This window comes from Haemaphysalis longicornis, unplaced genomic scaffold, assembly GCF_048455015.1.
Source record: "Haemaphysalis longicornis isolate Haplotype H1 unplaced genomic scaffold, Haemaphysalis longicornis Haplotype H1 scaffold_8, whole genome shotgun sequence".
Lineage (NCBI taxonomy): Eukaryota > Metazoa > Arthropoda > Arachnida > Ixodida > Ixodidae > Haemaphysalis > Haemaphysalis longicornis.
This window is the reverse complement of record NW_027526445.1, coordinates 139,965,579-139,977,812: the sequence shown is the minus strand read 5'-3', so window position 1 is coordinate 139,977,812 and position 12,234 is coordinate 139,965,579. Positions and strand designations below refer to the sequence as shown.

At 52.0% G+C, this 12,234-nt stretch overlaps 1 protein-coding gene across 1 annotated transcript in view; it reads left to right on the top strand.

Annotated features, from left to right (window-relative positions):
• LOC144149281 (uncharacterized) overlaps window positions 1–12,005 on the top strand; it is a 45,387-nt gene extending 33,382 nt beyond the window's left edge. Inside the window, exons 10-12 of the mRNA XM_077680833.1 lie at window positions 75–271; window positions 1,174–6,849; window positions 10,523–12,005. Of these exons, the coding sequence (XP_077536959.1) occupies window positions 75–271; window positions 1,174–6,849; window positions 10,523–11,663 (7,014 nt within the window). The 3' untranslated portion in view covers window positions 11,664–12,005. The remainder of the gene's footprint in view (window positions 1–74; window positions 272–1,173; window positions 6,850–10,522) is intronic.
• The last annotated feature ends 229 nt before the right edge of the window (window positions 12,006–12,234 follow it).

The following is a 12,234-nucleotide window of genomic DNA, read 5'->3' as shown; positions in this document are numbered from 1 at the left end:
GTCCTCCCTCCCCACTTTCCCTCTCTCAATAAACTCTTTCCCCCTCCCCCTCCTCTTCGATTGTGTCGGAGCAGGATATGCCGCTGCAGCTGTTCTACCGGGTGACAGAGAACACTCCAAAGCCTGCGGCCGCAGTCGCCTCCGTGGTGATGGTGGGGAGGACTTCGGCCTCTGATTTGGAGCAGAGTCCGGCGCAACAGGGCATAGGACCCGCCGCATCCGGCGTCGAGTCCAGCATCAGTGCAAAGAGCGCGGCTACGTTGAGCCAGAGGTGAGCGGTCTCTCTCAGTATGTGAGGGTTTGAAGCAGGGGTGGGGTGTAAAAGTGAGGTGCAGTGTGCACACTTTAGCTTGTGGAGGCGTTGTATGTATTCAGTTATGAAGTAGAGTGAGGCTTATACGGCCAAAGTTTCGTTTATTTTTCACATTGGCAAAGAAAAACTCGAGGCTGCATGCGCCTTTGAAGTCAGCGTTGATGTTTGGGCGAGTTGGTGTTTTGTATTCTTGAATTGACAGTACATACAAGAAACAAACAAGGACAAGAAGGAGAGCAAGACGCACGGTGTCGGTGTGACTTGCTCTCCCTCTCATCCTTGCTTGTTTGTTTGTGCCGAGAATTTAAGAGTGTGCCTTTGAAGTGCAACCAATTCCAAAAAGAGACGTTCCACAATGTGGGTCGTTGAAGTGCCTCTAAAGTGCAACCCATTCCATAGTACGGAACGTTCCATAATGCGGGGCACCGAAAAAACAAACGTCGTGGTGTGTGTGCCCCCTCATGTTTCAAACTGCCTATTTATTTATTTGTTTAGAGTACCCCTAAATGCCCCGATTTTGGTTGTGACCGCACAGCTATAGAACACACCAGGATGTTCGTCTTGTTCAAAAAGGAACTCGAGACGTGGTCTTGACAGTGGCACATGTCCAGTGCACATGTGTAAGTTCAGACTGGATTGATTGGTGGCTGACCTTGCTGGGTTACTTCATCTTTGAGCTGCATTAGCTTCTAACGTTTCAAATGAACTGGCAGGTAACTGGTTTTTGGGATGAAGGCATTCTGACGACGATTGTGAGAGTTGGTTTACACGTGGATGTTTGAGTTCTGTGCCACCGGTTTTCATCAATGCGTGTGCTGATTTTGTGCTGAAAAATCGTCTTTCTTTCCCCGTTTTTGCAGTGCGAGCGTCATGCAGGAAAGCAGGGGGTGCAAGGAGGAGGAGAAGGTGAAGGAGGAGGAGGAGGAGACAAGTGAGCTTGGCACGACGAAACCACCCAAGCTGGAAGCGGCGGGAAAGTTGCCCGAAGACAAAGCCAGCGTAGATAGTGCGAGCATCGTAGAGGCAAAAGTACAAAGCAAAACTGACGCTGCACCCGCATCCACAGTGGTTTCGGGCGCAACAACCACAGAAAGCAAGTTTGCCGAACAAGTACCTGACATTAGCGGGGCCCCGAACAAACCCTGTTCATTGCCAACGACCTCAAAGAGGCCTCTCCCGAAAGCTGAAGAAGTCGGTGAAGCGAGGACAGATGACGCCCCAGAAGCAAGAGATGTCGCCATTTCCCTGGCGAGCAAGCCGGTAACGACGACGGCTCCAAACCATCCCAAAGATCAGCGCGCCTCGGACAAGCCTGCATTGTGTATACCGGTGAAAGTGCTACCTCCGGGCTTACCGAGAGACGTTGGGTGTGCGAGTGGGAGCGGCGGGGAAACGACGCTATGTGAAGACCCGAACGCTCCGTCGCTGATGGATGACGAGGCCACTAGTGTAGAAGACTCCACGGCTACTGTATCAGTGAAAGCCAGTGTCAGAGTCGAAGGTGGTTCAAGTGCGCGGACAGCAGGTTTTGTCCTGAGACAGCCGCCTTCTACAAAGGTCACACGCCCACTCAACGGCCTTGACAAAGGGATCTCGCAAGCTTTGGCCAACTGTGCGACGGAGGAAAGGAGTCCAGTCCCGGAACAAGCAGCTACAAAGAAGGACAGCTCTGATGATAGTTTATGTGTCGCCTTGCCGGAAGATGATAAGGCCCCGACAAAGCCGTTGGACTTTGTTCTGGATATTCGGAAGGCTGTCGAGGACGAAGCGCCCGAGACGAAGAACGTGCAGACCTGCATAAGCCGCGCCGCACACAAGGCGGAAGCGAAACTGAATGCCTTGAAAGCGGCAGCGGCTGCCCAGGTGAAGGACGCCAGCCAGACGGAGAAAGACCATAAGGATACCGGCGGTCTCTCCGTGACGCTAAGGGCGAACCGAATATCCGGCAGGAGTCATAGCGAAGACTCTACAGACAAGCGACTCCAGAGGAGCGGCAGCCAAGGCGACCTGGGGAAGACCGACCCGCCCATCTCGAAGACCCCTCCGGCAAGGGTCGCGACCCCACCGCTGCCAGTCGTTCAGACCTACCTTACCATGAGCAAGTCGCACCCGTCGCTCTTCCACCTGTCTCCGCGCAAGCGGGGTCGTCCCAAGCTCGCGACGGTGAACAGCCTCAACGAGGAGATCGAGCGAGCGCACATGCTGGCTCAGAGTGAGCCCAAGCCACCGCCGCCGCCGATACCCGTGATCACGAGCCTCAAAATAAAGCCCATTCCTCCCCCTCCTCCACCGGCCCAGCAGCAGGCTGAAGCGGCATCATCGACCGATCTGCCGAAAGAACCCGCGTATAGGTGCCGTTCCAAAAGCCAAGGGGACCTCTCCGAAGAGAAGTCGGACGCCGAGGACTCGACGGGTCGCCGCTCGAGTAGGCGGAGGGTGAAGACGATTGCGACGCGGCTGGAGGAGCTGAGCGCGGAGAAGGGACAGGCAGCGACGCAGGAGCCTCTTCTGAGCCCCTCAGGCAGCACGTCGGCGTCCAGGGCCCCTCCGACCCAGGGGCAAGAGAAGATCACGCTGCGAGTGACTCGCGACGAGAAGTGCAACCTGAAGGTGGAGAAGCAGCTGCGGCCGGCCGTCGTCTCCGAGACGCTGCACGACTCCGGTTTCTGCGAGGACGTCGTCACAGACCCCACCCCCCCAGTGGCCGACCAGAAGGAGAAGACGGGGCACCACAAGGTGGGCCAGAATCAGGACACTGCGTCGAGCACAAACAGGGAGCTCGGTGAGATTGGGAGCCCCCGGCACATTCACCACGGGACCAAGAAGGACTTGCGCAAGAGCAAGCGCAAGTCTGTCGAAGACTGGGTCAACGAGCAGAGCAAGTGGGTGCGCACCCACGAAGAGGAGGCGGCGAAGCAGCAGCAGGGCCAGATGAGCCCGCCCGAGGGGAAAGCCAGGAAGGTCGGAGAAAATCCTCCTCAGAAACCGGCCTCTTCTGTGGTCACGAAGGAACCTCCTCTTCCGGTGAAAGCAACGCAGCGGAGGGGTCGCAAGCGGACGAATCCTGTTAAGATCGCGAAGCCGGGAACGCCGGCTGATGCTCAACAGGAGAAGTCTGTAGGTGCACCTCCTCCGCGCAGTCAGGGTTCTTCAGAGGCAGCAGAGGTCATGTCTGTGCCTCCTGGTCTTGTCATCGACAAGGAACAAGGTTCAGATGGGGTGCCAAAACCTCATGGCAGCTGTCATAGTCCGCGAGGAAAGAACAGACAGGAGCCAGAGCATCCGAAGAAATCGCCGGAGCTCGTCATACCGCGGTACATTCCTAATGCCGCAAGTAGTGTACCGCTTACGGTCACCCATGCTCGGAACAAGCGGCTCCGCGAGACGGACCACCGGTCAGCGCTTTCCGGTCAGGACACCTCTGGACGTACCTGTGCGGCTGCAGCAAGCGAGTCACCAGAGAAAGACTCAGAAAAAAGTAAATTCTTCAAGGAAGCCCTAAATCTATCAATGAAGGAAACCGATGCGGTTCCCATGCAGTGTGAGGAATCTTCTGCGGCAAAACTGCCAGAAGGAGTCCAAAAGAGCTCATTGGAGGGGTCGCAAAACACGTCCCCAGCACCAGTAAATCAAAGTAAAATGGTCACAAGGGGGGAAGGGCCTCCTCCAAAGGATGGGATGGCATTGCAGTCGAGAACAACGCACCGGGTGGCAGAGAAAGCAGCATTTCACAATTCAACTAAAGTGCCTGAGAAACAACAAGATACCGCGTCGAGGAATACAGCGGTGGAAGATATTGCAAGGCAAAAGGATTCCCATGTGGAGGGAAGTGTTCAGAAAGGCGGGCGGAGCTTGCGAAGCCCTCCTAACTTGTGCAAGAACAAGACAGCACCTGTACTGGGCAGGGCAGGCACCACTTCGGCGGACAAGAACTCTTCCACTGAAACGCCACCTAGCACAGGCAGCAAAGCAACCGTCACATCCATGAATACTACGGCAGTTGCTGAGGCGCAAAACTTCGTACAGGCACCGTCGTCGACCCCGGCCTGTAATGCAAAAGCTCCCGTCGTGGTTGCCTCAGTTACCGAGGTGCAGGCCTCAGAACAAGCGCAAAGCTCGATTCACACTTCATCCTTACGTGCAACGAGCGGAGTAAAAGCGCTTCTTAATGTCACCACTGTTGATGCGAGGCCTTTGGAACAAGCGTTAAAGTTTCCGCAAACACAGATCTCAAGCAGCATTTCGCCGACTGTCACCGTAGGGCCGGAGATCCTGCCGCGGATCAACGAGACGGGCGTGTTCAGGCTGGAATTCCCAGTAGCAGAACCTCCAAGGAAATCGCCCACACCGGAGGCAAAGGGCAACCAGCGTGAAGCTGCGAGTTCTGCGCACAATCTGGTGGAGCAGCGACAGCAGGTTAGCCGAACACCGCCGTGTGTGGGAAGGGAAATGTCAGAGAGTGTGCGAAACATCGTGCTTGTTCAGGAAAGCATGATGGAGAGCCGGCAGACATCACGCGGGCTGCCTTGCCTCCGCAAAGAGCCCAGTGGGGATGCGAAAGCCTCTCAGAGACCATCCCCTCGAGCGAGTCCGGCATCAAATGCGACGAGCGTTTCGGGGGAAAGTTCTGTGGCTTTGAAAACCGAGCCGCCGGCCAGTAAGAACGCCGTGCGAAATGTCTCTCATTCCCCTGTCCCGCATTCACGGCCGCAGTCATCCCCCAAGCCGCCTTTTGGAAGTGACGTGAAGGTTCCAGTGCATGAGTTGGGCAGCTTGTTCAACGTCTCAACCACCAAGGGCGTTGTGGGCAGCTCTGTTGCACGCGATTTTTCTAGAGTTAGTGATGTCAGCATGGTGAACGCCCAAATGGCACAGCGCCTCTTGGCCCTCGCAAACCTGCCCATGTTAAAAGTGCCTAATGACACCGCTGGCTGTCGGAAAGAAAAGGCGGAATTGACGAGAATTGAAAACGAGCGGGTGCGGGGATCACCAAGTCCCGTGCGGTCTCCAGTGGCATCGTTTGACTCCCGAGGAACAAACGCAAACACGGCAAGTCCCTACAGTGTGGCCAGTTTGGTGAGGACCGCAGACGTGAGGGTTGGCAACCAGAAGGGCTTCTGGCGGCCGGTCGACATTGGCGCAGCACGGGAACGGCTCCCCGCGGAAGCCGCCCTCCAGAAGATTGCGGCCAACAGGCACATTTCCATTGGACGGCCAAAGGACACCAGACCACAGGCAGCCGCACGAAACGAGCACAAAGTTTCTTCACGAGTTCCCCCACAGTCCTTGTCTGTCAGTATTGTCACGTGTAGTTCCTCAACGAAAGTCCGCACGCAATCAAACCACGTGTCGCACATTCCACACCCCAGTGCACATCTAAACGTGCCTCGGCAGCTGAACGTTGGCAGCGAGCATCAAGAACTTTGCGGGAAGCCAGTGATGCAGCGCAGCTCTGGTGCACGGATGGCCGATGGCTTTCCGCCCCTTGGTCACCTGCCGCCCCACAGGCTCCAGGATGCATTTAGGACATCGAAGACCGACCGCAAGGGTGGTGTTCATGTCCCGGCTTCTTTGACCGTTTGTCCGGCCAGTCCACAGAAGGGCAGCCCGTCACCTCCCACTGCCCATTCACCGGCCAAAAGCAGCGTTGTTTTGGAGGACCGGTTTTCTCCGAGCATGCGGATCGACCGGTTGGACCAGCCGTGCATTTCTCCGAGACCTTTACGCAAGGAGTTGCTGAGCCCAGTCGGTGTAGCCTCCGCTAGGCCTGAAGTGCACAGTTCTTCCAGCGAAGAGCTGGGCGTTGCAAGGATCAGCGAGACCGCCACCATGGTGAGCCCGAAAGCGAGTGAGAACATGTACAGGACGACGGTCGCCGAAATTGACCTGTTTACGACGCTCAGCATCATCGACACAATGAAGGGCAAGGCCACGGTGCACGACATCATTGACGACTACATCACCAACCTGGGCAGCTTTTTCTGCACTCTCGAGGCTGCGAGTGGGGAGAGCCGACAATTGGTGGAGGATGCGCTCGTCTCCAAGCGCGATGTGCTCCTGAAGGTCATTGGGCTGCTAAAGAAGCTGACCAGTGGCTTGGCCTCCGGCCAGCTGACGCGTGTCCTCGCCCTTGAAGCCCTCGTCGATCGGTTCTTTTTACGGCGCCGGACGCCGGCTGCGCCTTTGGCGACCGAAGAATTCCCGATCAGGTTGCCGGAGTGGGGAGTGTCGACCACGAGTGCAGTGCTGCAGCAGGTACGCCTTGTGGAGGTCAAGGAGGAGCCACTGGCTGAGGAACTGTACGTTGACTCCGACGCGCTGGCTGTCCTCGGCGAGCACTTCAGCTACGCCATGATGAGGAAGCGGACGCTGAAGAGGCTGAAGTGCGGTCTGAAGCTGAGGGATTTGCTGGGGCCTCGGAGGCAACCAGTCTCCGTAATACTGCCACCTCAAGTCAGCATTTGCAGGAGGTTCCTGCCACGGAGACCGGGGGGATGCTTTCCCGCCGGACCGCTGTTCAGGCGAGATAGGATGAGGTGGGTTTTATACTTTGCTCCGTTTCTGCGCATTTCTGACAACATTTAGGCTTCTTTGATACTTTTGGGATGCCGGGTAGCGAGAATGGGTAATTTGTTGTTCTCGGGTAGCTCTATGTGATATCTGGCTCTGGGTGGTCCCTCAGCACCAGCGGGTGGTTTCTTGGTCGGGCAGCCAGCTGACTGCCTGGATGCTGTACAGTCAAACCTCGATGGTGTTTGAAATGGGCACTCAAAATGGCTCCTTGCCACTGGTGCTACCAAAGTTTAATGAGCTGTAAAATTAGTTACAAGCGATGCATCAAAAAACTGCTTCGATTATTGCACTCACCAGGGTTCATAGTATTGGAAAATATAAAGATTACAGTTTTATGACCAACACTGTTTTGTCTATTGCTTGACTAAAAATGGCTAATTAGTGCTAATTATCTTGGGAACTGATTGACCTACTGAGAAAATAATGGCATATCTGAAATCAGTGAGAGAAAAGCAGCAAGACTGACAAGTTTTACAAAGTTCACTAGAAAATTAAGAGAGGCTGTTTTAAGACCAGTGTCCCCCCTTAAGCCCCAACAGAAACAGTGCGCCAGCCATGTATGTGCGCCGCGTTTTCGTTTGCAGGAAGCGCTTCACGCGGTGAACACTTCATTTTAACCGCAAATTTCAATGTAACGAAGTAAGCTATGAATTTTGCCGACCTTGTTATTAATAACATCGAGGTTTGACTGTATATCGAAGAAGCAGATTGAGAAGTTTGCAGGATATTTAACCTTGTGTTTGTAGATAACCCATGTGTGATGCAATTTAGTTTAGTTTAGTTTAGTTAAGGTTAACCTGCTCGTTGATTGAAGTGTAGCGAAAGAGCATCACTTGTTTTTGGGGAGAAGCGCTCCTTGAGAAAACTTTTAATAATAATGTAACGGGTCTGAAGCTTGCACTCTCCTGAAATATTCTGCACCTCGTATCGTTTATGCAGTTAGTTTTCTGATAATTGCTCTGTCGGAATTTTTACACTGCATGACATGCGGAAAAATGCCATTTTTGCGAACTCTTTTTTTTTTTGCTGAGTGAAAGGCGGTTAGGGTTTCAGAGGTAGCCTAGATGGTTACTTACGAACTGAGAAGTGAGCAGATCGACCCGAGAAAAATTATTCACTATTATTTTCAGCAGGAAGAAACGGAAGGTAGTTTGCCACTATTTTTATAGTTTTGTCTTATTGTGTTAGGTATATTTAGAAGAACAGGGTGTGTAATTACTCTACATGTCATAACGAATATTTGTGTAAAATTTTACTGTAAAGAACCTGAACTGGGTAAAATAGGGCACACAGACTTAGAATACGAACAGAAGCACCGATTTAAAAAAGAAAATGCAATATAAAGTGTCTTTCTATTTTGCCCAAATTGTGAATTAACCCTTTGAGGGTCAAATTTTTTTGCCAAATGTGATCCCCCAGGGTCGATTTAATTTTAATGCTGATTTAAATTCTTCGGATGAATCTATTTCGATAAAAAATTATCGTAATTTTTTTAGGGTGACCATAAAGTGACAAAAAAACGTTTGTGTTGTTACATATATGTGGTTTATTCAAGCGTAAGGCAACGAAATCCTATATAAAACTGAGAGAGTAACAAGCCGGCACCTTTTGAGCGAATCAAAATCAGATAGACATCAGTTTCGCGGGCGCAAAAAGTGGGAAGCGCCCGGAGGACGATACCGAAACCAGCCGCTGTGCGCGTGCGGCTGCGCGGGGCCGGATGCGGGAGCGATAGACGGCGCACCACCCATAAAATACAAAAAAAAAGGAAAAAAGCGCCTCATCAGTTTCGCAGGTGACCTTGGTCTGTGGCAGGCACAAGAATCAAGAGGCGCCTGGTGGGCGATACCCAGCGCGCCCCCTCGTTAGCAGATGCGCAAGCGATAGCCGGAGTGCCGCTGAAGTAAAGCATAAAAAAATAAAAAGAAGAGCCATCACCGCAAGAAAAAAATTTGGCGTATTTCCGAAGTGTGGCAGCACATGCCAAGCAAGAGAAGTTGGCGAAAAAGGCGCGCTTTTTAAAGATACAAACAATGCCGTACATGTACATCCTTGACCATTTTGAAAGTGTTTGCCGATGCCGTGCATGTACGGCCGTGACCCTCAAAGGGTTAAAAACGTGAGAGTTGGTGGTAATATAGTCTGAAAAGTTCACAAGTAGGCACCCAGACCTTGTGCTGCTGAGCAAGAGTACGTACGCGGGTTCGAGTCCAGGCCCGGGGTGGCTACTTTTCTGATGGAGGCGAAAAGCAAAAACGTCCGTGTGTACGCGATTTCGGTGCACGTTAAAGATCCTGAGAAGGTCAAAATTAATCCAGAGCTCCCCACTACGGCGCGCCTGATCGCCTGCATAGCATGCGTTAAACCCTGCAATTAATCAATCAGGCACCCAGACCGGAACTTGCCGAGGGTTGCAACCTTAAGGTCCCATCGAAACATAACATCGATGTCATCATGTTTGAAAATAGTTGCTCGCTTTTGCAAAGGATTCGCAGATAGCTTGAGTGGCCATAACACGCAGTTCCTTGTAGTAGTTGTGGACTGTCTTGAGGCTAGGTGGCTGGGGTAGATGACAGATATCACGCAAAGCTTCAGCATGGATCACATCCAATGCCAGTAATGCATGCCGAAAGTAACGGTTTCACGTTGATCGCAAAACCAAAGGACAACAGACATTTGTACCTTAGTAACGGTTTCACGTTGATCGCAAAACCAAAGGACAACAGACATTTGTACCTTAGTTCTGAAGGTTTCGTTCATCTCGCATTCTCCTTTTAAAGGGACAGACAACCTATTCTTGTTGAGTCCACGTTTTTCGGCTTTGGTAAAATGCAGTGTTTTATATAGTGGGTAACCAAAAGGAATTTCTGAATAAAGTCTTGGCTATAATGCTAATTTAGCACCAAGCTTCCTGAAATCTGAAACGGGGTGCCAAGTAGTGTCTGAACATAATCATATACAAACTGCTTTATTGGTATTAATGCGCGATTCAAAAACCGCATAAAGGAACGGGGAAGACTGAATTTTATTGTTGCTTTAGCTGGGGACGAGTTTTCGAATACCTGTTTTATGTCGCATACAAAGAAAAGCATGTTGGCCCACTCACTGTCTTGGTTTCCAGCATTTTTTTTGACAGCATACATAAGGCTAGTGAATCTAAACATTTTGCTTCCAAATGTTCTAGGGCCCTGTGAGGAAAACCGTTTGTGTTCAATGTGTTTCGAGTGATGCCCTTTCATTTGGGATGGAGGCACAAGAATCTTGTCTGTACCTTCAACACCCTGCTCTTGGTGTTCTAAAGACCCTATGTGTCAGTGTCATTGTGAAGGTTATCTTACATAAGCCCAGCTTCTTGTCCATTGAAAACGTTAATGTGCAGTGCACAACACACTTGTCTATAACAGTGAGTTCAAATTCAGCTGGTTACATCTGAAAACTGTTGAAGCAAGCTTTTTACAAAATTGTGGCAGACAGGAGGAGTGGTGGGCTTGGACTTCAGAATACCGTAGTAGTGTTCTTCAAATCTAGCTTGAGCAGGACAGGATAAGGCTGAATGTATGAAAGCTGTGTTAGACAAGTACGTTGCCCTCTCTGCATGAAGTGCAGCAGCTTACTTTTGCCTCATCCCTTTCGCAGCTGCCTGGCTCCTCGCCCTGCCGCGTCCATGTGCCTACCAGCGCGGCGTCTTTCCGGACTCCTGCCCTGCGGCAGCTTTAGTCTTCCTCCGAGTACTGTGATTGTGGATGCGCTGTCCTCCCTGTTGACTGGGCTCCTGCCCAACCTAGTCAACCCCAGCGCTCCCACTCCCCGCAATGGGCAGCATTTAATTGAGCCTACTACTGTTACTACAACTACTACTGCTATGTCGGCTCTCACCCTGGTGGATGAGGGGGCAGTGGGATGCCTTGAGGAACGGCGCTGTCGGAATTTCGAGCGCACGCTGTTTACCGCCTTGTCTAGGTTCCTGTCCGGCCAGCAGAACAGCCATGGGCAGCTTCCCCAGACCCCGGTGCATTTCTGGAACCAGCTGACCGAACTTGTCCCGAACCGTCAGCGGTCGAAGGAGCTTGCGTGCCTCTCTCGTTGCACGCTGCTCGTGGAAGCCACCAGCGAAAGCTCACTAGTCATCTCGTCGCCGCAGTCGAGTAGCAAGCTTGTAATCGGGCCTGAAGTCAATGGGCAGCTACTGTCGACGCTGCTCGACGGACTACAGTTTATACCAAAGAGCCACGGAAGAGGAGTCGACGTGCGGTCCTGGCTGAGCAACAATGCGACACTGGCGGTCGGTAGTCAGAGGGGCCGTTGCCGCCGCATGCTGACCAATTGTGCTGAAGCGTCTGACCAAAGATTGCCCGCCGTGGCACTCGGCGGCAGCAGCAACGCCTGCGTGGCTGAGCCGTTGTCCAAGCCGTTGTCCAAGCCATTGCCCAAGCCGCTGGCAAAGCCGGAAGGCACAGTGACCAGGAGGTTTCTGCGGAAGCGAGCACTGGCTGCCGTATCGGAGGCTCCCATTGTGGACAAGCGGAGGCGCCTAACGTCGAGTGTAGTGGAGCAAACTTCGGTACAAAGCCAGCCGGCTAGCGTTGGCGCGCCTGAGAAGCCACAAGCCGTTTCGAAGGACTGCGTCGTCGTGCTGCGTCGGTTGGAGCTCCTGGATATGAAGGAGATCATGCTTAAGAGGCGCAGGAGTCTGAGGTTCAGAGGTGGCAGTGCACAGCCCAAGAAGAAACCAAAGTTGTCCGTGTTTCCAAAAGCCTTGTCGGGTGTCCAGAGGTAGTAGCTTGGAGGCCCAGTGGACGCGTTTGCAATTCGTTTCTGTTCTGCCGTCTCTGTTGGTTGTTTTTGTTGTACAAAAGCTTTCCTTTCTCTCTCCCCATCCCCTTTTCTGTGCACCTGTTTTCTTGCAATGTTTTTTTGTTTCCCTAAACCAGTGAAAAGAGGCATTGGACATTGTTCCACGCTTAGCAACAGTGATTTCTAGCTTATTTAAATTATGCAAGGATATTTTCTTTGTTGTAAACATGTATTATAATGCTGTTCCCTCTTCCCGCTATGTGGAAGGAGGACTTCCTGTACATAGTGTATGATAAATAAATTTTGTATAATTTAAACAGCCTAATCCGTGTGTGTGTCCAGTGAGCTTGCATGTCCTGGTGTCTGCAAATCATAGCTTAGGTCTCTCTGATGTACCCGGTGGCACCAAATGGCACCTAACGTACACCCAAGAGCGAAAGTTTACGGACCACGAAAGCAGCAATTTTGGGTTATTTCTCTGTTGCATGGCAGTCAGTAACTTACTTTAGTAACTTAAGCATTCAGTAACTTCAGTAATTTTTCGTTACTTCAGT